This window comes from Mirounga angustirostris, unplaced genomic scaffold (genome assembly GCF_029215605.1).
Source record: "Mirounga angustirostris isolate CCGP_5_RB_7025 unplaced genomic scaffold, mMirAng1.0.hap1 SCAF_6, whole genome shotgun sequence".
Lineage (NCBI taxonomy): Eukaryota > Metazoa > Chordata > Mammalia > Carnivora > Phocidae > Mirounga > Mirounga angustirostris.
Window position 1 is genome coordinate 54,439,533 of NW_026991714.1, and position 25,557 is coordinate 54,465,089.

The 25,557-nt window shown below is 37.7% G+C and overlaps 1 protein-coding gene across 6 annotated transcripts in view; it reads right to left on the reverse strand.

Annotated features, from left to right (window-relative positions):
- Positions 1-25,557, reverse strand: part of DNM3 (dynamin 3) — a 560,145-nt gene that overhangs the window by 353,245 nt on the left and 181,343 nt on the right. For all 6 annotated transcript variants that reach the window (XM_064594314.1, XM_064594316.1, XM_064594317.1 and 3 more), the window contains 5 exons: positions 13,843-13,941; positions 13,098-13,258; positions 8,561-8,703; positions 5,428-5,563; positions 2,989-3,056 (listed from right to left, as the gene is read on the reverse strand). In XM_064594314.1, coding sequence (XP_064450384.1) covers positions 2,989-3,056; positions 5,428-5,563; positions 8,561-8,703; positions 13,098-13,258; positions 13,843-13,941 — 607 coding nt within the window. The remainder of the gene's footprint in view (positions 1-2,988; positions 3,057-5,427; positions 5,564-8,560; positions 8,704-13,097; positions 13,259-13,842; positions 13,942-25,557) is intronic.

A 25,557-nucleotide genomic window follows, 5' to 3' on the forward strand; every position in this document is an offset into this window, starting at 1 on the left:
AACAAAGAAGGACCATTAGGTCTGCAGTGGACAAAGACGGCTTCTATTATTCAAATATCTAACAATCAATTGGAAACAAAACTTTTCATATTAAGTGTATTTAAGAGCCTAATAATGCCATGAGTATGTCTTATTCTCAGGACACTGTGCCCTTCTTATCATCTTACAGGCAAATTAATTCCAGAATAATAAATAACAACCAATCTCTTCTTTTGGTATGCATGTAAATCAGAAATCTTCAAAACTGAATTAGTGAGCTCTTGCAGTTGCATTCGGCAAAAATGTATCTGATAAGAAGTTTTAAAAGCCAAGTAAAAATACTGTATTTTACTTTTACAGTAAAGTAAGTACATATAAAAATACTTTATGACCCAAAAAATGTGATTTGGTTTCACTGCACTTATCAGATTGACATGGTTGAATACTAGTCCCACCCAGCTCAAGAGCAAGACACAGTTTCTATACCAAATGTATCCTAGATTTGAGGGCAACAGAATAGAATTAATAAGGAACTTAGAAATCCTACTGACAGAGAAAAATACTGGATTTGGTTATAGAATGTTTCCTCCCTTTTACTTTGTGAATGCATATTTACCTATCGTGTTTGCAACTTGCAGAGCAGATTGTCTGAATGTTAAAATGATAGCGAATTCAAATGTCCTAACTCCTTTCACATATACATTCACTGTCAAGCTTTGCCCTCTCAGGCTCTGCTCCCAAAAGAGTCTCATCTTGACCTGTGGCAGAAGCTGTGACACAGTGACCAATAGACAGGGGACACCACCTCCTTTATATGAGATCATCTATGAAGTACACAACCTAAGTTCAATACCTTAAATTCAGGAAATTTAATATATGCTCCATTAAATTCTGTACATAAACTCAAGAAACGTGTGTTTTAAATTCATTTTTTCTTTTTTTTAATTCATTTTTTTCTTATCATAGTGCTTTAAAGAAAGTAAATTAAAATAATCCCATTTTATACAAGGGAAAATTCCACACAAACTTCCATACAAGGGACAAGCTCCCCTCAAAGCCTCATGTCCCACTGCTCTCCTGTCCAGTCAAAATGCGTGACTCCCCGCTCCATGAATCCCTGCTGCACTTCACCACCCCTATGCCTTTGCTCACACTACTCTTTCCACTTTAAGCCCTTTCTCTTATCTTCTTGCCTCAACAATTCCCAGCCTCTCATGTTTCATGCACACACACACACACACACGCACATGTAAACACACAGCACACCATTGCCTGTTGAAATCATTCTTGTTCTCTATACAGGCAAGGTTCAACTCAAGAGTCATGACCTTCATTAATCTCTCCCAATCTTCCCCCAAAACTGAGGCCGAAATTTATCTGTCCTGTCTCTGTGTAAGTAATGATTCCTTATGAGCATGTCAGGCCTCTGTCCCTAAAATGCAAGGCTCTGGAGAACAAGGTCTTACTCACTGGCAAATCCCTAATTGTGCAGAGCACAGTGCTGTGAGTGCAGAAAGTGTTTCTGCTTTTTTTAATTGAAAAGTCTTTTCTTTAAAATGAACTATTGGGACTTCATCAAGATAAAAAGCTTTTGCACAGTAAAAGAAACAGTCAACAAAACCAAAAGACAACCGACAGAATGGGAGAAGATATCTGCAAATGACATATCAGATAAAGGGCTAGTATCCAAAATCTATAAAGAACTTATCAAACTCAACACGCAAAGAACAAAGAATCCAATCAAGAAATGGGCAGAAGACATGAACAGACATTTTTCCAAAGCAGACATCCAAATGGCCAACAGACACATGAAAAAGTGCTCAACATCGCTCAGCATCAGGGAAATCCAAATCAAAACTTCAATGAGATACCACCTCACACCAGTCAGAATGGCTAAAATTAACAAGTCAGGAAAGGACTTGACTTGTTGGCGGGGATGCGGAGAAAGGGGAACCCTCCTACACTGTTGGTGGGAATGCAAGCTGCTGCAACCACTCTGGAAAACAGTATGGAGGTTCCTCAAAAAGTTGAAAATAGAGCTACCATACGATCCAGCAATTGCACTACTGGGTATTTACCCAAAGATACAAAAGTAGGGATCCGAAGGGGTACGTGCACCCCAACGTTTATAGCAGCAATGTCCACAATAGCCAAACTGTGGAAAGAGCCAAGATGTCCATCGACAGATGAATGGATAAAGAAGATGTGGTATATATATATACAATGGAATATTATGCAGCCATCAAAAGGAATGAGACCTTGCCATTTGCAACGACGTGGATGGAACTGGAGGGTGTTATGCTGAGTGAAATAAGTCAATCAGAGAAACACATGTATCATATGACCTCACTGATATGAGGAATTCTTAATCTCAGGAAACAAACTGAGGATTGCTGGAGTGGTGGGGGGTGGGAGGCATGGGGTGGCTGGGTGATAGACATTGGGGAGGGTATGTGCTATGGTGAGCGCTGCGAATTGTGCAAGACTGTTGAATCTCAGATCTGTATCTCTGAAACAAATAATGTAATATATGTTAAGAAAAAAAAGAAGAAGAAGAAGATAGCAGGAGGGGAAGAATGAAGGGGGAAATCGGAGCGGGAGACGAACCATGAGAGACGATGGACTCTGAAAAACAAACTGAGGGTTCTAGAGGGGAGAGGGTGGGAGGATGGGTTAGCCTGGTGATGGGTATTAAAGAGGGCACGTTCTGCATGGAGCACTGGGTGTTATATGCAAACAGTGAATCATGGAACACTACATCTAAAACTAATGATGTAATGTATGGTGATTAACATAACAATAAAAAATTTTTTTAAAAAGTCTTTTCTTTTGTGAGTGTGACAATACAGGAAATTACCATTAAACTCAAGTGAGAGTCTCCTATTTCTTACTCTCACCTCTGTATTCTATTTTGCTACAATGATGAAAAGTCTACTTCACTAGCCATTTACAAACATTAATTTTCTTTTAGTAGCTTGAACTGAGACAAGGAAAATGTGAATCACTTGCCTGATACCATGTATGTTTTTGATTGCATAGCTTATTTCTCTTCGCAATTCCTTTTCATTGAACTCCATCTGCAGATGCAAAATGACCCACAGTTATGACACTTAATTCCTCTGAATAATAATATTGTTGAATATTAAAAAATGAGAAGAACTTGACTTCGTTAGTAATAAATGGATACTCATGTCTTTCCTAACTTAAACCCAGATGGTCAAAACATCTGCTTATATAAAGTTCAAGGCAACATAGAACATTGGGGATTTCTGGGAGTTTTAGTGTAGTGGATTTTAATTCTATTATAGATAGGAGCGCTATGCATAAAGGATGCCTTCTGGACATAAATCTGGCCATTCATATGAAATATACAATTCTTCATTCTTTTGCTGAATGTAATAACTGTATTCACAGACAAATGCATAAATAAGAGTGTCACCTGACATGCAACAGCAGTCCAGCTGTGCTGAGATTAACAATGGCTGTCTTTTCTCCCTGGCCATTTTAATCACCTGCATTCAAGGCCTCTTTACAAGAGGAAATTAATAATATTTTTTTACCAATCCAATGTAGGATAGATGGCTGCAAAAAAATTTCCCAGAAGTTCTAGGTACTTTAAATTTATTTGGAATTAGGATCAAAGTGTCATGGAGCTTAGACTTAAAAGGGATATCAAGAGCACATTTGGTTCAGCCCCTGACTTCTGAGATTTGGCCTCTCCAGCTTCACTGTCTATCCATTTTCCCCCCTCACACTTTATACCATAGAACAATGAATTGCTTTAGTTTCCTACCCACACCCTGTGGCCCAGAGCTCAGCCTTTACTGTTCCTCCTTCTCTATCTGGAACAACCCCAGCCCCTAACCCCCTCCTGCTTGACTAGCTGCTCATCCTTCCAAACTCAGCTCAGAAGCCAGGCTCCCTCAAGGACTCAGTCTGGGATTCGGGTCTGTAGGCTGTTTCCATAGCACCCTGTGCTGAAGTTTATCACTTTACTTAGCACATTTTAATGAAACCATCTATTTACCCATTTTCCTCCCACACCAAGACATAAGCACCCTCCTCTGTATGTGAAACAAATATCAGAGTCCCTAATACTACTTAGCCGCCTAATGGGCAAGCCAACCTAAGCAGAGCCAAAATAAAACTCTCTCAGTTCATACCTCTACACAAACTCACCTTTTGCTCAGTTTCCCTCATCTGATGGCCACTAACATTTGCTGTTGTGCAAGCCAAAGCCTTAGGAATCATCTTGAATCTCCTTTCTTGCATCCCCCATATCAACTCAAGCCCTACTGACCCTACCTCCAAAATCACAAATCCATCCACTTTCTCCATCCTCTCTTCTGGGGCATTTTTAATGTGAAGCTAAAGATTAAGGTTCAGGGCTTCTCTCTTACATAAGCACCTTCCAAGACCCTGTGCCTAACTGTGTGTTTATAATTTTGTATTCTTCTTCTTTAAGGCTGCCCACCCCCCAATTGTATAAACTTTAGGCCCCACAGAAAGTGGATTCACTCCTGCTCTGGCCATACTGTTTAACTCACCTTACTTGTCTCCCTGAATCAACTCTTGCCCCTTTAAGATCCAACCCTCTCCCCTTCATCAGCTCTGCACCAGCCTCATCTATTCTTTACCCACTGTACAGACACTTGCTGTAGAGCCTTGTCCTCAGCTGCTTACCTTGAATGACCCTCTTCCCCAAGATCCTTACAGCTGACCTCTTCATGCCATTCTGGTCATGCTTTCAATGTCCCCTACTCAGAAGGACCTTGCCTGGAACATCCCATCAAAAGTGGCTCACTCGGGGCACCTAGGTGGAGCAGTCAGTTAAGCTTCTGACCCTTGGTTTCGGCTCAGGTCATGATCTCAGGGTCCTGGGATCAAGCCCTGCATCAGGCTCTGCACTCAGAAGGGAGTCTACTTGAGATTCTCTCTCTCCCTCTCCCTCTGCCCCTCCTGCTCATGCTGTCTGTCTCTCTCTCTCTCTCAAACAAATAAATCTTTAAAAAAAAAAGTGGCTCAGTCAACCCCTTTCTCTAACATTATGTTACATAATAACATTTTATGTTTTCTTACTTTGTCTATTTGTAAAATTCTCTGTCTTTCCCCACCAGACAGTGCCTCTTTCTTGATCACTGGCACCTAGAATTTTGGCACAGAATAGGTGCTCAAGAAATATTTTTAAATTAATTAGACAACAAATAAACTTCATAGGAACTCAGTATTTGTTGAAATAATTTGAAATGTTGTTAGATCCCATTTAATAAATAAGATCAGAACCATCAGTAAGAAAATACTTCTAAATTTCATCACCTGAGTATGAAGATTTTTGTTCAAAGATCTATCTCAGTCCTATACCACTCCCATAACATTTTATGAACAGTTATATAGAAAGAACATGGAAATGAAATGAAGTGAAGAAAAAAAATAACATTTGGTACAAACCTTTACTATCTCAAAAGGAAAGCGTTCGTGGAATATACGATTGATTTTAGCCCCTCCTGAGAGCTCCAGGGTATCTACTTGATCCCCTGACCCTTCAATTCTCTTCTCGAAGTCCACAGCAAACTGCTGAACCATCCTATAATTGTGAAAGAGAAGTAAATTCAAGTTATAGTTACAAGGCTTTGCATTTCTCATTTTAATTTACTATGTGAACCCTTAGAATCCTTTTCCTAGTGTTCTTAGTGGCACCTACTGGCAGAATGAACACTGCACTCTATTCAGCACTCAAAAATGTAATTATATCACATACATGTTATTAAGATTTATTTTAGGCAGTTAATTAAAATACATATCATAAATATCTGTGTCATTAGATGCATTCTGTCCATTTAGTTGAAACCATAAAGTGGTATTTAAAAATACTTAAATTAGGAATTAAAGTTAAACAGTAAAACTTTACATAGAAGAGTAAATGCCCCTTGGTTCCTAAGACATCACATTCGCCTAGTGTTCTCTAACTGCTCCAGGTGAGTTCCCTCTTACTCTGTGAGCTCCTCTCCTCCCCGCCCCCAGCATCACAGACAATGCAAACTGGTGACCCGCATCCCCCTCTACAACTAGCTCTAGCGTTGTTTTTCAATGATCCCCCACAATTGGATAATAAAATTAAAACTCCTTAACCCATCATGCAAGATTCTCCATGGTCTGGCCCTGGATGCTCCATCTCTCACTACTTGTCCACACACCTTCTAAGCCAACCAGAAAGAAGCTATCCCCAGTTCACTACATGCACCATGCCTCTGCCCCTTGCTTCCTTGCCTGGCTAATTTTTATCTGTCCTTCAAGACTCAGTTCAAGCAACAGTTTTTCCAGGAAACTTTCCACGGTCCTATCTGCCACACTCATTGCTCCTTGTTCCTTCAGCTTATTTTCCTTGTTCCTTCAGCTTATTTTCAGCACAGCATTTAGCAGAGTCCATCACTCTTGTTCACCTGTCAGTCTCTCTCCTAAGGGCAAGGACCACACATTTTATTTATCTCCCACTGCCCAATACATGAAAGGTACTCAATAAATTCAATGAAGGAATGAGTTACCTTAAGGTAGTTGGTAAAAACCAAATAAATATATTACAGGGGGAAAATAACAACCTACTTGCATTTTCTATTGCTAGATGTAGAAACTCTAATTTTGGCATGCTGGTACTACTTTCAAATTCAAAATTCAACAGGAAAAAATTCAAACCATCTAAGATTTGTATCCTTTATTCTCTTTCATCAAAATCGTGGATGAATTAAAACTGCAAATTAGGCCAGAAAATTCAGAACACAATTTGATGTAGCTATGTTTATGCATATGCCCATGTTAATCTAATTTTTAACCCCTGAGAAGGTATATACATGAGAAAACACTGAAACACTGGGAAATTCTAGGAAATTTACCTCCAGCCTACACTCCAGCCCCCAGGCCCACTACAACAAGCTGTAAACAATCTCACACTATTCTCTTGTCCTCCTCATCCATCTGACAAACTCTCCCCATACATCAGGTTCTCATTAAAGTATCTTTTCCTCTGTGAACTCACAACCTTCCTCACCTGTAACTGCTTCCTCATCTGGGCTCCCTTAACAGTTTATACTTACCAGAAACATAGCATTTATCAGATTTTAACACAGTTAGTTGCTTATATGTCTGTTTCCCTTGCTCTTCTGTGGCCTCTTCTTGAGGGCAAAAGTCTTATTCATTGTTGAATCTCCAGTAGATAGCACAGAGCCAGACACCAAGTCGAACACAAAGAGCTAAGAGGAAGGCAAGAAGAGGCAGGCAGAAAGGGGGGAAGAAAGAAAAAAAGAAAGGGAGGGAGGAAGAGAGGAAGGAGCTGATCAGCCCCCTACAAGGGAAGAATCCAGATGTGGAAAATTCTGTAATCTGAATCCAATGGAGTCACAGAAGCAAGCCTAGTATTTGTAAGGAGAGTAGTTTCAGTTGGATGTTAAGATGATGACCTAGGGCCTAAACAGAAATAGCTTTCTTTTCTCTGTAACTCGAAGAGTTTTTATAGGAGCTTAACCAAAGCCGAGAATAAAAAGATAAACTAGGAAAGAGTTGAATCTAAGAAAAAATTCTTTCCTCTGTATGATTCTATATTTTTAAATGAGGAAACGCAAGATGTTACATTAAATTTTTACTTAAATAATTTGAGTATTTAGAAATAGCTCCACAAAGAAAGGAATTTTGTCATGCATTTTGAACACCAAATTAAGGGCACCTTGATTGCAAGGCTGCACAGGAAAGAAAGGGACCATAAGAGGTGGCAAGCATCATCCCTGGAAATGGATTTGGGATGCCCTGGAATATCAGCTGGGCAGAGGGTCTTCTAGTTGAGAGGGACCTGAGGTAAGTTGTAGCACAGGGATAAAAGTGCAGATGAGGCTGGGAGGGGCAAAAAAAATGGAAGAAAGATAAAAGACATAAGAAGCTGGCAATTCTCTAACAACTCTGCTGTCCTACCCAAGACCTCTCAGGGATAAACCTAGTAACCCAAGGATAAGATGGGAAGATCATGGAGGAGTAAAAAGATACTTGGCAGTTTTCACATTTGTGTTTTTAAAGAGCTACATTAAAATCATTACCAAAAAGGGTAAAAAGATACTTAAATGTGGCTTTATTGTCCATACTTTAATTATGAAAGCCTTGGTTCTCATTCCCCTGAAAAATGTACACAGATAAATCCCTGACTGACATAAAAAGATAATAAGTACGAGTGACATCAGTAGAAACAGTTGTACAAGACAGACAACACTTTTGACAGGAGCTTTGTCCACTTCTAAAGACTAAGGGCAAAAACCCTGCTGAGTTATCACTATTGGTTTTACTCATTTACGGAATCCAATTATCAAAGGGCAAGGAAACTGGGCAAGGGGATGGGCAACTGGTTCAATCTACAGTAACAGAATAAGATCAACAATGATTCTTCAAGAACACATAAAGACTCAAGGCTCATTGTATAAAATACACAAAGTCTTGTGCACATTACGTGCTTTTTCTAGAAAATAGCACGCCAAAGAGGCTAAGGCAAAAGCAAACTGAAGAAATGAGTTTCAAATGCTGAACAAGAGAGGGCAAGAGGACTCACTGCAGCAATGCCTTGGTCTTCCTGGTGGGGTCCTCTGGCTTGAAGTTTTTGTAGGCTTCCACTTCATGTTCTATGGAGAGCAACTGTCCCTGTAGCTTGTTCCTGAAGTTTGGCAGGGTATCTCGAATGTGGTTGGTAAGTTGCTAAATAAAACAAAACAAAATCATGTAGATGTAACAGATGAAAGATGAACTCAGGAGACAAAAATTGACCTTCCCTGTTTTCCTAATCATTTAAAACTTAGAAATCATATGTGTATATACATTTGAGACTAACTATGTAGGGAAATCATGAGAAGCAGTTCCAACTCTCTCCTGGCCTTAAGGAGATGCTCAAAATTCCTTCAACTAGAGTCACTCGCTTGGGCTACCTCTTTATGCCTGGCTGGAAATACCCTGTTAAAATGCACCTAATGTTACTCAGAAGGCTGCCTAATAACACTTTGGCATGAATTGATCTATCAGATTACCTAGACTGTAGAAAGGAGCCTTAAGTTGGACTGTGGCTAGAAATGAAGAAATTGGAGTTACAGGTACTGCCGGACGTTTCAGGACCACACTATGGAACTGTAGGTACCTGTCAGCTGTCCACTTCCTCTCCATTCTGCAGCTCAGACAGGGGCTTCCTCTTGCCCTGCCTCTAGGCGTCAGTCCAGCGGTGCTGGTTCACGTCATGGGTTTATTCCTTCAGCAGTTTGCATATGAAAGCTCCATGACTAGCAAAGGAAAACTCTCTCTCTGCTGTTGACACCTCTACTTAACCATCCACTTGGCAATTCCACTGAGATCATCTGCTGGCACCTCAAGCTCAGCAGGATGAAAAATTCTCTAAGAGACCGTCTACAAGTACATGATTAAGAACAAAGTTGGGGGCGCCTGGGTGGCGCAGTTGGTTAAGAGTCTGCCTTCGGCTCAGGTCATGATCCCAGAATCCTGGGATGAGCCCCGCATCGGGCTCCCTGCTCAGCGGGAAGCCTGCTTCTCCCTCTCCCACTCCCCCTGCTTGTGTTCCCTCTCTCACTATCTCTCTCTGTCAAATAAATAAAATCTTTAAAAAAAAGAACAAAGGTGGGATATAAACCCAGACTGGCTAGCTCTCTGCCTTATGTTCTTTCTATTACAATGCAGTTAAACAAAAGCCTGAATTAAAAGAAAAAAAAGAGAAGGAAAGAAAGAAAGGAAGGAAGGAAGGAAGCAAGGAAGGAAGCAAGGAAGGAAGGGAAAGAAAGAAAGAAAGAAAGAAAGAAAGAAAGAAAGAAAGAAAGAAAGAAAGAAAGAAAGAAAGAAAGAAAGAAAGAAAGAAAGAAAGAAAAAGAAAGGAAGGAAGGAAAGAAGAAAGAAAAGGTAATCTTGAACTGTAAACTTGAATCAAAAGAAAGAGAACATAAACTTCACAGATAATGCATGAAAAAGAATAATAGGGACGCCTGGGTGGCTCAGTCATTAAGCGTCTGCCTTCGGCTCAGGTCATGATCCCAGGGTCCTGGGATCGAGCCCCACATCGGGCTCTCCGCTCAGCGGGAAGCCTGCTTCTCCCTCTCCCACTCCCCCTGCTTGTGTTCCCTCTCTCGCTGTGCCTCTCTCTGTCAAATAAATAAATAAAATCTTAAAAAAAAAAAAAAAAAAGAAGAAATTAAAAGGGGAATAAATACCCAGACTGACTGAAGAAATCATTCTAAATCTTTAATGTTTATTGGAGGTTACCTGGATGTATCTATTCAATATATCTATAGTTATTTAAATGTTAATAGTTCATAACTATATTAGACCTTCGCCCACAGTTATGACTTATGTTATTCCCCAGCATGCTGTTGTTATGGCTCTGAAGCAGAAAACAAAAGAATGGAGAGGACTGCATTCCCAGTAGCAACATCACAAACCCCCAAGTCTAAGACCAACAGTAACCATGAGAAACCAGTAGTCACTTGTCTGCCATGTGAGGGGTAAATGATAAAAACACATGGTTTCCACCTTTTGCTTCTCAGATATCTCAACAGCAAAGCAACACTGCGGACCACTCTTGGCTTTCTAAAACAGTTCTTTCCTCAGCTTTCGTGACCCCAGTTCCTTCTCAGTTTTCTCCTAACCTTTTGGATGTACCTTCTACATCTCCTTTGCCAAATCATCCCCCTCCACCAGACCTGTAAATATCAGTATTCCTCGAATCTGAGTGTTAACCTTCTTCTTTGTTCACTCTCTGTTCCTCCTAAAGTAATCTTATTCCACTCATAGCTTTAATAAATATTCAAACGCCTGTAGCTACCACCATGTTATCTACAGACCAGACTTCTAATCTTTGCTGCAGGCATACATATTAGACCATGGACTTTACTTCTCTTCTTACATGTGCCAATGACACCGCAACCTCAGCAAGTCTGAAATCAAACACCAAATCCTCCTTTCAGGGTTCTCCATCTCGATGACTTCATAACAATATGGGAACTTGGAACGTATCCTTGACTTCACCTCTCCATCACCCACCAGAGCTAATCTACCACAAAGTTCTTGACTTTCCTAAACATTTCTCAATTCTGCTTTTTTTTTTTCATCTTCACTGGCCCTAACCAAGACCAAGCTACCATCATTTCTCACTTTGACTCCTAACTTCTCATGTCTATTCTTGATCTTTTTTTTTTTTAAGATTTTATTTATTTATTTGACAGAGAGAGACACAGCGAGAGAGGGAACACAAACAGGAGGAGTGGGAGAGGGAGAAGCAGGCTTCCTGCAGAGCAGGCAGCCCGATGCAGGGCTCGATCCCAGGACTCTGGGATTGTGACCTGAGCCTAAGGCAGACGCTTAACGACTGAGCCACCCAGGTGCCCCTCTATTCTTGATCTTATCTGCAATCACCATGATCATTTTTAATCCACAGATATGATTGTGTAATTCCCCTATTCAGATGCCTTAAATGACTCACTCCCCACTGCTCTTAGGATAAGAACAAAAATCCTTAACTTGCCTACAAACATTACAGGATCCAGCCTCTGCCTACTTCTCCAAATTCATCTCTTATAACTCACTCCCTCATTCCCTGCCCTCCAGCCATAATGACTCAAAACTGTCATGTTCTGTTCCAGTTTTCGCCATAGAAACTGTCCCTCGGGGCCAGAGGTATTGGTGCACATTGTATCAGCCATAAAAGTATCCTAGTTTCAAACAGTATGAAGATCCCTGAAGCAATAAAAAAGAAAGTGATTATCCAAGAAATGAGAGATCTTCAGTACAAAATCCATTCAGTTTTCAGTCAACCAGAATCCAATTATGTCATAATTTAGGGGTCATTTGTATAACCAAATGGCCAGTCACATTCTTTCTACTTTTCTAGTATTCACAACCTAATTTATTTCCAACTTTATCTTCCTAATCATCTTAGTGATTTTTCTCTAAGAATTTTTCAGTTTATTTGTGTTTTTCTTAGACCAATACAGGCATGAAAGCAGTAATCTAAAAAGGGTTTTACCAATACTAAATATATTGGTAGAATATTATGATTTTTGTGTGGCAAACCAATGTTTGTTAAATGACACAACCACAGCACCACCTCATGGCTTCTAAATACTCATCTACCCTAATTAAGAAGCACAAACTTTACATGAGTCTGTGTTATGTCACGTAAAATAGAAGTATACCACTGCTTTTTTATTTTCTAAAACTTCTTCAATTGTTTTGCCTAAAGGGTTCAGGTCCAATGTCACAAGTAGCCTGCTATTGTGTTAGTCTCTACTGATACCTTCTAGGAGCAAACAATCAGAACATTCGATAATGACTTGATTGGTTGACTGTTAAAGTTCATAAATAAAAGTTAAAGCATATCTTATGATTCTATTTGTGAGAAAAGCTGCTCGCCACTTTGAGTCAATATAATCAAAACTCAAGGAGTGGACCTGCATACACTGAGGATGATGCTTAACTTCCCTAGAAGATGAAAAATATGTTACCAAGTTAAGTGCACTGAGGTTTTATGCAAGAAGGAAGTAAGGGCATGGAATGTGGGAAGATGGAGGCCCAAGTCTATCTGTGCAGGGAAAGGGGTTATCTGGAAAAACTTCTTAAATGAATGGAGATCAATGATTGCTTATAAGGATTTGTTATTTTCAAGAATTTAAATTAAGGAACAAATAGATCCTAAACAAAACCATAAAGAAATTTTAAAAAGAAATCTCACCTAACCATAACAGATTGACATTTTAAAAACAGATCCCAAGAAATCAACCTTTCAGGGACATACAACCTTAATTTCTTAAGATAACTACATATTCTGAGTAAAATGGGTGCTAATATATACCCTTATCCACTGTTCCTAAATAAGCATATTTCTGCTCTGAGCAGTGTACTTTCAATAACATTAAAGTAGATTCTACTCACTGAGAATAGTAACAGTGTGCAACTAAGTATTCATGTTCATTTTTTAATTCCTATCATTTAAGATGAATGTCTTATTTTGGAAAAAATGAACATTAAAATGAGAAATATGAATTCCAATAGTCACTTATATATTTAGTAACTGTTCTTGTTGCTTGAGAAAACATCTTTACCTGATTAAGGACCTTCTGCAGGTGTGGGGTCCCCATCCGGTCAGCAATATGTCTATAAGCCGGGTGTGAGAGAAAAAATTTCCTTTCAGCCAACATGGCAGCCTTAATGTCCTTCTTCCCGTCTATATCCTTCTGGCTTCTGTTTACCACCCCCACATAACCTGAAACAGAACACATACAATGTGGTTTGGAACACTTGTTGTTTATTCTGGGGAGATTTCAAGGCTCTCAAACAGGCTGAATAAGAAAAGCAAAATTATTTTTAAGGGCTGAAGAATTGAACCTTTTATAAAATTCAATTTGAGACATCAGTATTTAACAAAGGCTGGCTGATGTGGCTAATGATACTTTTTTAGCATTAACACAATAATGTGTTTTGCCCTTAAAAGCTCTGTACATTTTAATACAGTGTCCCTTAGCAGCTGTGTTATATGGTGGGCAAGTTAGTCACACTTAAAACAGCACAGTATATGTATATGCAGTTTGTGATGAATATTTATATCCTCCCTTCAAACTCCTTCCTTTTCCTGCTTTCTTATTCCTGTTATTTTAAGGAATAGTTCTTCCTCTGGATCATTTTTAAATATATCATTTGGGAACGTTATGCCATTCCAGAAAAAGTATAACTAATCATAAATACATTCCTCACAACTGTGAAGGCATAAAACCAAGCTTCCCATTGGTTTCCCAATTGTTTCTCTGCCACATCATCAAAGGAAGTCCTGTATAGGACATGGTACGTTACCCCTGCGAAGAGGCAGCAGCTTATTCTCTAGAACCTCCCTGGCATCTGTTCCTTCATCCATAAGATCCAATTTGGTGATGACTCCAATGGTTCTTAAACCTGCATCGAAAACAAACGCAGTATTACATAGTTTACAGAAGACTAACAAATTTTAGAGACATATATGTCCCCATGCTAAATGCAGACACTCATATTTCTGGTCCTTTTCCTGTGCCTCTCTGTCTTAATTTGTTTTCTAATCCACTGCTACCCCAGTCTGGTGAGTTTTGATGTGATAAGAAGGAGAGTTGTAAAACCACCCATACATAAGGTAACTTTCACTTCAAGAGAGAAAAAAACAAATAGGTATATCACCACAATAATTTTAAATACATGCATTTATTTTGGTACCAGGCATACATGGAAATTACACACTTAAAATTTTCCTCCAAGGTACTGTACACAATACGGGTGCTTTAATTTTTTTATGTATTACCTTACTGAAAATAAATAAACAAGTAGGACCAATGAAGAGAGTGTGTCATAAACCAAAGCTTATTATTGATCCAGTTCTAAGCAGTTGACAAATAAGAAGAAGAAAATTAGGTATAGGATAGTGTCATCACCAAAAACAAAGTTTCAAGTCTCATAGCATTCACTGTTCATTAGAAAAAGATATATGACTTAATGGAAGAAGACCAAACTAAGAATTCTGACATTTGGATTCTAGTCTCAAGGCAAGTCACCTAACTCTCTTCTCTGGGTCTCAGTTTTCCTATCTGTAATATAAAGAGTTGGAAACGATAATCTCCAAGGTACCTTTCAGTAATAAAACAATATAAAAACCTAGACATTTTATGTAGCACATCAGATACCTCACCTTTGCCCATTGTTTTCTTCACTAGATAAAATGAATAACATTTGCCTAGTGATTCATATATTTTTTTAAAGATTTTATTTATTTGACAGAGAGAGACACAGCAAGAGAGGGAACACAAGCAGGGGGAGTGGGAGAGGGAGAAGCAGGTTTCCTGCAGAGCAGAGAGCCCCACGCAGCGCTCTATTCCAGGACCCTGGGGTCATGACCTGAGCCGAAGGCAGACACTTAACGACTGAGCCACCCAGGCGCCCCTCGTGATTCACATTTTTAAGTGCATTTCTTTGGACATGACAAATTGAACACACACCTTTATCTTTTTACCTGAAGCCACTCTAAAATGGCTAGTATTTATTAGGCCAGCTATGGTTTTATATTCTTTACATGTCTTAAATCATTTACTCTTAAAAAGGTTAAGTCGTTTAATCTTAAAAAAGACTACTTTTTTTTTTTAAGTGAGGAAACTAAGGCAGAAAGAGATTAAGTAACTTTCCCAAGGTCATACAACAGGTGGGTCTAGGCATCCAGAGCCCATGCTTTTAATCAATATACTGCTTATTGAAATACAAAGAATTTTAAAAATAAAAAAGGCTTAAACCAAGAAAGTAAAGAAAATGGGAGAGGACTGAAGAAAAATGTTGAAACTGTAAACCCAGCAGGATAACTGCTAACTAAATTAACAGACTAGAGAAAGAGAAAAACTGCATCCAAGAAAGCCAACAACCAAAGCCCAGAAGCTGGATAATTTACATCACAGCCTCTCAGAAAGGTTGAGGGAGACCAATAGCTCTGACAATAATGGACGGTAATGGGGGCAGTTGAGGCTGAAAACAAGAGCACTGGATGAAAGCAGGGAGATTTCCATGGATAACATAGCTAGGAGTCACCCTGGCTCAACCTTGCAGGAGAGTGCAAGGTCTACTCTCTGGAAACACTGAACTGTGGAAAACTGCACTAATGGGCACCTGGCCCAGTTAGAGGGCATCAGGTATTAAAAGAGAGTGATTAAGTGAAATTCCACTTACTGAATAGCAAGACCTCTCTGCCCAGTCCAGTTTAAGAAAAAGCTGGCTGGTAGAATTTAACCCTCCAAGCAGGAGATTGGAAAAACTGTCTGGGGATATTAACCATTCTTAGAGGGAAACATAGATATTAAAATTCAGAGGAACTCCAATTAAAACAGCCCAATAAATCAACCTACTGTGAAGCCTATAACTCATTTAGTCAAGCACACCCAAATAGAGTTTCCTGTTATATTATATATTATATTATATTATATATTATATAATATTATAATATATATTATATTATATATTATAATATATTATAATATATATTATATTATAATATAATATTATATTATATTTATATTATATAAATATAATTTATAATTATAAATATATAATTTATATATTAAATTATAAGTTAATATGATTTAATTATATTAAATTAAAAATAATTTAATATAATTAAATTATTTATTTAATTAAATGTGAAATCACTTTTAAATATAAATCAATAAGTGTAGATTACCAATTGTCATCATACAAAATTATTACAATATTAATATAATATAAATAAAATACTATTGACTATATCCCCCATAAGTGACTTATTTATTTTAGTATTCTGTGATGTATATAATTGTAGAACCACTATGTTGTATACCTGAAGTTAATACAATACTGTATGTCAACTATGCTTCAATAAAAAATATAAATTTTTAAAAATTATTTTAAATGTGAATGGATAGCCAAGGAGAGTCTCTGAGACCAAAACAAATAAATATTGTAAAACAGAACTGAAGAAAACAAAGATAATACAAAATATAGAAGAAAACTGTATCATTTTTATTAATATCCTGAGAGAAAAGAGGTCATTGCATCCATGGAACAAGAACAGAATGTCATAAAAGGAAACATTCAAACAAACAAAAGGAATTCTTGGTAACAAAATATGAGAGTAGTAATTTAAAAAAAAATGTTAGTAGAATGGGTGGAGTACAAAGTTAGAAACTCTTCCAGAAAACAAAAGAAATAGAAGTAAATAATAGAAAAGGAAAAACTTGTTTGAAACTAGAGAAATAGGGGCACCTGAGTAGCTCAGTTGGTTAAGCATTCGACTTTGGTTTTAGCTCTGGTCATGACCTCAGGGTCATGAGATCGAGCCCTGTGTCAGGCTCTGTGCCCAGTGCAGAGTCTACTTGAGATTCTGTTTCTCCCTGTCCCTCTTCCCCTCCCCTGTTCTCTATCTCATTCTCTTTCTCTCTCTCAAATAAATAAATAAATCTAAAAAAAAAACAAAAAACAAAAAACAGAGAAATAATGTAGAAGATCCAATATCTGAATAATTGGCATTCCAGAAAAACAGAGAAGATGAAACAGAAATAGTTGGGGGGGCATACTATTCAAGAAAATATTCTGTAAGTGAAAGATTAATTTATGTATTGAATAAATCCATCAAGTGTCCAACATAATATGAAAAACACACACATAATATGGCATAGCAGTATAAGATTTCGAAACACTAGGAACAAATAAAATATCCTAATAAGCTCCCAAAGAAGTTAAGAAAAGAAAGTGACAAAAAAAGTTTTGGATATCATTATAGCATCAGTCTTCCCAGCAAGAAACTAGAAACTAAAATTCAATAGAGTGCTGTTTTCAAAATTCTGAGGGAAAAAATTATTTCTAGCCTAGAATTCTGAAATATCGATAAATGTGACAGTAGAAAAAAATATTTTCAGACTTGCAAAAATCTCAAAGTATTTTACCTCCCTTTCTCTTTCTTTGGAAACTACTAAAGGATGTGTTCCACCAAACATGGAAAGCAAACTAACAAAGAAGTAAATAAGAGATCCAGGAAGCAAGAAATGTAATATAACCAAAAAAGAAAGGGAATTTTCAGGATGGTGTAGATCTCAGTACTAGGCCAGAAGAACAATCAATATCTATTTGAATGAGAAGGCACAGATTATTGAAGAGATATATTTCCCCACTAAGAAAAAAAAAAATGGAAGTGCTAGAACACCTAATGCCTAAGATTTTTTAAGGTATTAAGAGATTTAGACTCCTAGAGGAGAGGCTGAGAATGCACTGGTAATGAATATTTAGAAGACTGCAAACAAAAAGAAAGACAACTATCAACCTCAAAGACAGCAATATCATGTAAGAAGGAAAAAGTAATCATAATTTACACAGGGCTCAGCTGCGAATGATATTTTCAGAATCATAAATATTTAAATATAATTATATTAGTAGAACATGGGAGGGTAAGTGTATATATGTATGGTTAGTATATGTGGGTATGCGAGAGAGATAGAAGACAGCTAAATTCTTCTCTACAGTAGGAAGTCAAAAGTGAAAATCAAAAATAAAAAATCAAGAAAAAGTAGTATGAACAGGTTACACAGAAATATGGAGGTAAATACCAAAAGAAAGCCGAAAGTGATAGTCTCTGGAAATCAGTAATCAAGAGTCAGGAGGAGTGGGCAAGGGACCAATAGTTTTTGTTAAAAGCCTTTGGGACTGATTTTTAAGCTATGTATGTTTATAACATTAATAAAATAAAAGTTAAATTTTAAAAGTATTCTCTCTTTTTTTTAAATAATCCATTTTTTATTTGATAGGTAAGAATGGACAGTAGATGTAAATAAAAAAAAAAAAACATTGAAACAGATATTTGATTCTACATTGGCAAAGTAATGTAAGGATATGTGTGAATATCTGATCTGTGTAAAAGTTTTCCATGTCCAATCAACACATCCAGATAGTTTAGACATAACTGACATTTCATTCCCTTTAAAATGATAAGAACACACAACTCAACTATGTCAGATTGAAAGCTCTGTCTTTGTTGGATAGGCTGGCCTTGTACAATGACCAAATCAAATGAACATTGGTTTTAATATTTGTCTCCAAAAGGCAAGCATGGTTAATACATAATTAAAAGTATTCTCTTTACTACTCCTTTATTTCTGCAAAGGCAAAGAAATCTATGCTTAGTGGTATACCAGAAATGGCAAAGGAGATTATTTTCTTTTCACATTTAGTTATACAAATAGGCAGCTTAAAATAATCAATGAACTCCTGCTGGCATACTGGAGACCTACACTGACAAATCTCAAAAAGCCATTGCCGGAAGAGATTCAAAGGCAACATGCTTTAAAAGCACTTCACTGGTAATCTAAAGACTCAGATAAATATAATAGAGACCCATGTACTGAGTCCTGATTATGTACTGGGCACAGACTTGAAACAACTCTATGAGTGGGTACCGTTATTTTCTCAATTACACAGATGAGGAAAGTGAGATTTGGAGAGGAAAAGCATGCTTACCTAAAAGCTCGCAGCCTGTAGGGTGTGGAATCCAGGCAACCTAATTCCATTTTTAATCACTATATTTTTCTGCCACCCAATTCTTAGCTAGATTCTACAAGTGATTAGGTCTGTTATTTGGCAAGTTAGTTACATCATGTGGGCCTGTTGATCTACATATAGAACCAAAAGATTAATTAGATGTCTCTTTCAAGTCCAGAATTCTGGGAAATAAAACAATTTCCAGATTTAGAAGAGGTTATATACAATAATAAATAAAGAGTAATTTAATAAAATTCTTGTCTTCCGGGGCGCCTGGGTGGCTCAGTTGGTTAAGCGACTGCCTTCGGCTCAGGTCATGATCCTGGAGTCACAGGATCGAGTCCCGCATCCGGCTCCCTGCTCAGCAGGGGGTCTGCTTCTCCCTCTGACCCTCTCCCCTCTCGTGCACTCTGTCTCTCATTCTCTCTCTCAAATAAATAAATAAAATCTTTAAAAATAAAATAAAATAAAATAAAATTCTTGTCTTCCAACTAAAAGGAAAATAAAAATAAATTAAGAGCTAATAAATAATGTATGATATTGTATTTCAGTTGTTTCTTCAGTAAAGAATAGCCATAATGATGAGTGCTGATGAATCCTGACAAAGACCTTGAAAAGACATACAAGGCACTTCCAAACTGATTTTTTTTTTAAAGATTTTATTGATTTATTCATGAGAGACAGAGAGAGAAAGAGAGAGAGAAGCAGAGGGAGAAGCAGTCTCCCAAGGAGCAGGGAGCCTGATGCGGGACTCGATCCCAGGACTCTGGGATCATGACCTGAGCCAAAGGCAGACGCTTAACCATCTGAGCCACGCAGGTGCCCCGGCACTTCCAAACTGATTCTTACATAGCATAGAGGCTAACAGCACTCACTCGAGGATCAGATTTTTTGGGTTCAAACCCATCAGTGCCTCTTATTACTTCCAAGACATTAGTTTCCTCATCAGGGGATGTCAGGGTGGCTCAGTTAGTCAAGCATTTGCCTTTGGCTCAGGTCATGATCCCAGGGTACTGAGATGGAGACCCCCCATTGGGCTCCTTGCTCAGTGGGGAACTGCTTCTCCCTCTGCATGCCTCTCCCTGTGCTTGTGAGCTCTCTCTCTCTCACTCTCTCTCTGACAAATAAATACATAAAATCTTTAGTTTCCTCATCAGGTGTAACCACATCAATAGCATAATCATCCGTCACAGTTTGTATTTGATGTCTGGGATAATTATTAATTGCATCCCCTTTAACTCTCGAAAGACTTCCAGCAGAAGAATAAGTTATATGTTCACTCTAATTCATCAATAAAATGAGAAAATAACAAACTTATGTTTTAAAGTTAAATAATAGACCTTCCACTTTCTGGTGCAACATGTAAGAAGATTTGAAGTTGCCACTGTGTCTTAGCAAGTGGACAACTGAAAAAAATCAACAACCCTTCTTAGATTCTTCAGAAAAATGAGGTCACAGGACAAACCACTGCTCCCCAAATTTGGAGAGGCAGATAGGTAAATCCAGAGAATCATAACTTATGGAAGCAGAAACACACAAGCAGGAATTCCTATGGGAACCAGCACCTAAGAAAGAAAACCTAAACTGTAATTGATAAATTTCTGGAAACTCAGTGAGTTAAAAAGTCTAAGAGGTCCAAGTTATAGGGAGCATCCATTTTTTTGTGGGTTTAGTCTCCAGGAGCTCACCCCACCCAGGTTCTCACAGTGAATATCTGAAAAAAAAATCCCCTTGTGCTTCAGACAGGGGGAGGAAACAACCTGATTTAAAAATGGGTAAAAGACCTGAACAGGTACCTCACCAAACAAGATGTACAAATGGCAAGTATGTATATGAAAAGATGTTCCACATCATTGTTCAATAGGGAATTGCAAATTAAAATAATAGTGAGATATCTATTAAAATTACCAAAATCCAAAACACTGACAACATCAAAGGCAGCAAGGTTATGGAGTACCAAGAACACCCATTCATTGCTATTGAGATTGCAAAATGGTACAGACATTTTGGAAAATAGTTTCTTACAAAACTAAATATACCCTTACCATGTGATACAGTAATTGTACTCTTTGGTATTTACTCAAAGGAATTGAAAACATGTCCACACAAGAACTTGCACACAGATGTTTATAGCAGATTTACTTATAATTGCCCAAACTGGAAAGCCACCTAGATGTCCTTCCATACATAAATAGATAAATAAAACTGTGGCACAACCAGACAATGGAATATTATTCAGTGCTGAAAATAAATGAGCTATCAAGCCATAAAAAGACAAGGAGGAACTTTAAATTCATATTGCTAAGTGAAAGAAGCCAATCTGAAAAAGCTACAAAGTTTATGGTTTCAACTATATGACATTCTAGAAAAGGCAAAAGTATGGAGACAGTAAAAAGCTTAGTGGTTGCCAGGGGTTAGGGGAGGCAAGGATAAAAAGGTGGAGTACAGAGTATTTTTAGGGCAGTGAAAACTATTCTATATGGTATTACAATGGTGGATACATAACATTCCACATTTGTCAAAACCCACAGAAGGTACACCACCAAGAGTGAACCCTAATGTCAACTATGAACTTTGAGTAATAATGATACACCAGTTCTAGGTTCATTGATTATAACAAATGTACAACTCTGGTGTGGGATATTAATAGTTGGGGAGGTTGTGCATGTGGGGACAGAATGTATATGGGAACTCTCTGTACTTTCCACTTAAAATTGCTCTAAAAAATTAAAATCTATTAATTAAAGACAATTAAATAACATTACACATGTAAAGTACTTGGTACATTAAAAAAAACCCAGTAAGTGAAAGTTGTGATCTCATTAGCTTTGATTCTCACCATGTCTCCCACTCTACTCCAATCCTAAACTCCAGTCACACCCAACAAGTTGCACTTCTCCATGTGACCATGCAGTTCTTGGGCTCTTTATCTTTATAACAATGCCGCTCAACTCTAAATATCCTTTCCTTCCCTTCTTTTTTTGATCAACTCAAACCCATTCTTCCTTTTTTCATCATTTTATTTTATTTTCATCATAAGTACACTCTTTAATTCCCATACCCTATTTCACTCATTCCTCCACCCACCTCCCCTCTAGTAACCATCAGTTTGTTTTCTATAGATAAGAGTCTGATTCTTGGTTTCTCTCTCTCTCTCTCTTTTTCCTTTGCTCATTTGTTTTGTTCCTTAAATTCCACATATGAGTGTGATTGTATGGCATTTGTCTTTCTCTGACTGACTTATTTCACTCAACATTATACTTACCTCTATCCACGTTGTTGCAAATGTCAAGATTTCATTCTTTTTTATAACTGATTAATACTCCATTGTACAGCGGCGCCTGGGTGGCTCAGTTGTTAAGCATCTGCCTTCAGCTCAGGTCATGATCCCAGGGTCCTGCGATCGAGCCCCACGTCGGGCTCCCTGCTCAGCGGGAAGCCTGCTTCTCCCTCTCCCACTCCCCCTGCTTGTGTTCCCTCTCTCACTCTCTCTCTCTCTGTCAAATAAATAAAATCTTGAAAAAATATTCCATTGTATATATACACCACATCTTCTTTGTCCATTCATCTATCAGTGGACACTTGGGTTGCTTCCATAGTTTGGCTATTGGAAAAAATGCCACAAAAAACACAGGGGTGCATGTATCCCTTTGAATTAGTGTTTTTGTATTTTGGGGGGGTAAATACTGAGTAGTGAAATTACTATATCATAGGGTAGTTCTATTTTTAATTTTTTGAGGAAACTTTAAGCTGTTTTTCACAGTGGCTGCACCAGTTTGTATTCCCAAAAACAGTACATGAGGGTTCCTTTTTCTCCACATCCTCACTGACACTTGTTTCTTGTGTTTGTGATTTTAGCCATTCTGACAGGTGTGAGGTGATATCTCATTGTAATTTTAATTTGCATTTTCCTGATGATGAATGATGTTGAGCATCTTTTCCTGTGTTTGCTGGCCACTTGTATATCTTCTTTGGAGAAATGTCTGTTCATATGTTTTGTCCATTTTTTAATTGGATTATTTGTTTTCTGGGTATTGAGTTGTATCAGTTCTTTATATATTTTGGATACTGAAACCCTTTATCAGATATGTCATTTGCAAATATCCTCTCCCATTCAGTAGCCTGATTTTTAGTTTTGTTGGCTATTTCCCTTGCTGTGCAGAAACTTTATTTTGATGTAATCCCAAGAGTTTATTTTTGTTTTTATATCCCTTGCCTCAGGAGACATATCAAAAATTTTGCCACAGTCAACGTCAGAGAGATTACTGCCTGTGCTTCCTTCAAGGACTTTTATGGTTTCAGGTCTTTAAATCATTTGGAATTTATTTTTGTGTATGGTGAAAGAAAGTGGTCCAGCTTCATTCTTTTGCATGTGGCTGTCCGGTTTTCCCAACACCATCTGTTGAAGAGACTGTCTTTTTCTGACTGCATATTCATTTCTCCTTTATCAAAGATTAATTGACCATAAAATTGTAGATTTGTTTCTGGGTTTTTTGTTCTATTCCATTGATCTATGTGTCTGTTTTTATGCCAGTACCACACTGTCTTAATTACTACTCCTTTGTAATATAACTTGAAATCTGGAATTGTGGTCCCTCCAATTTTGTTTTTCTTTTTCAAGATTGCTTTGGCTATTCTTTTGTGGTTCTATACAAATTTTAGGATTGTTAGTTCTAGTTCCGTGAAAAATGCTGTTATTTTGATAGGGATTGCATTAAATCTGTAGATTGCTTTGGGTAGTATGGACATTTTAACAATATTTGTTCTTCCAACGCAAGAGCATGGAATGTCTTTCCATTTCCTTGCATCGTCTTAAATTTCTTTCATCAGTGTTTTATAGTTTTCAGAATACAGGTCCTTCACTTCCTTGGTTAAGTTTAATCCTAGATATTTTATTGTTTCTAGTGAAAATGTGAATGGGATTGTTTTCTTAATTTCACTTTCTGCTGCTTCACTTAGCGTGTAGGAATGCAATAGATTTCTATACATTGATCTCGTATCCTGCAACTTTATTGAATTCATGTATCAGTTCTAGTATTTTTTTGGTCCAGTCTTCAGTATCATGTAACCTCTAAAGTGACAGTTTTGCTTCTTCCTTACTAATGCAGATGCCTTTTATTTCTTTATGTTGTCTAATTGCTGTTGAGGACTTCCAGTACCATGTTGAATGAAAGCAGTGAGAGTGGACATCCTTGTCTTGTTCCCGACCTTAGGGGAAAAGCTCTGTTTTTCACCATTGAGTATGATATTGACTGTGCATTTTTCATATAAGGGCTTTATTATGTTGAGGTATGTTCCCTCTAGACTCTACTTTGCAGAGAGTTTTTATCATGAATGGATGTTGTACTTTGTCAAATGCTTTTTGTGCACCTATTGAAATGATCATTTTGGTTTTTATCTTTTCTTGATGTGACATGTCACATTGATTGTTTTATAAATATTGAACCTCCTTTGTATTCTGGAATAAATCCCACTTGATTGTGATATATGATTTTTTAAATATATTGTTGGATTTGGTTTGCTAATATTTTGTTGAAGATATTTGCATCTATATCCATGAGAGATACTGGCCTGTAGTTCTCTTTTTTTGTTGAGTCTTTATCTGGTTTTGGTATCAGGGTGATACTGGCCTCATAGAATAAATTTGGAAGTTTTCCTTCTTCTTGTATTTTCTGAAATAGTTTGAGGAGAATAGGTATTAAGTCTTCTTTAAATGTTTGGTAGAATTCATCTGTGAATAAGACTATTCTCAATTTGCATGATTTTCTTTCCTCTCCTTTGCTCAACTTGGTTACTTCCCATTATGTCTTCCAGGTAATTAATTAATTTCTCTGCTTCATCTAGCCTATTTATTCCATTAAGTGTATTTTTTAATTTCATTTATTATGTTCCAGATCTCTGATTGGTTCTCTTTTATCTATGTGTTAAGGATCTCACTGATGTCCTCCACTCTTTTCTCAAGTCCAGTGAGTATCTTCTATGATCATTACTTTAAATTCTCTATCAGGCATATTACTTATATCTGTTTCTCTTTGGTCTCTTGCTGTAGTTTGGTCCTGTTCTTTCATTTGGGAGACATTTCTCTGTCTTCTCATTTTGTCTGACTTCCTGTGTCCGTTTTTGTCTGTTGGGAAGGTCAGCTACTTCTCTTGCTCTTGAGGATAATAACCTTATGATGAAGAGGTTCTGAAGTGCCCTGCAATGTAGTGTCCCCTGTTCCCTAGGGCCTGGCACTTGAGGGAGTGTCTCCTATGAGTGTTGTGCATGCTCTGCTGTTGAGTCTTGGCCTTTTTCTTTCAGTCCAGTTGTCTGCAGAGGCTCTCTTTGCTTATTGTGGGCAGCGTTTGGTCCCCAGCAAGGGTAGGGCATATTTTAACAGGGTGTGCAGTGGTCTCCTTGCTAAACAAGACCTGCCCCTACTGCCAGAATTGAGGTCCTACAAAACACACAGGTAGGGAGATAGTGTTGGCAGGGTTTGCACTGATCTTCCAGGGGAGGAGG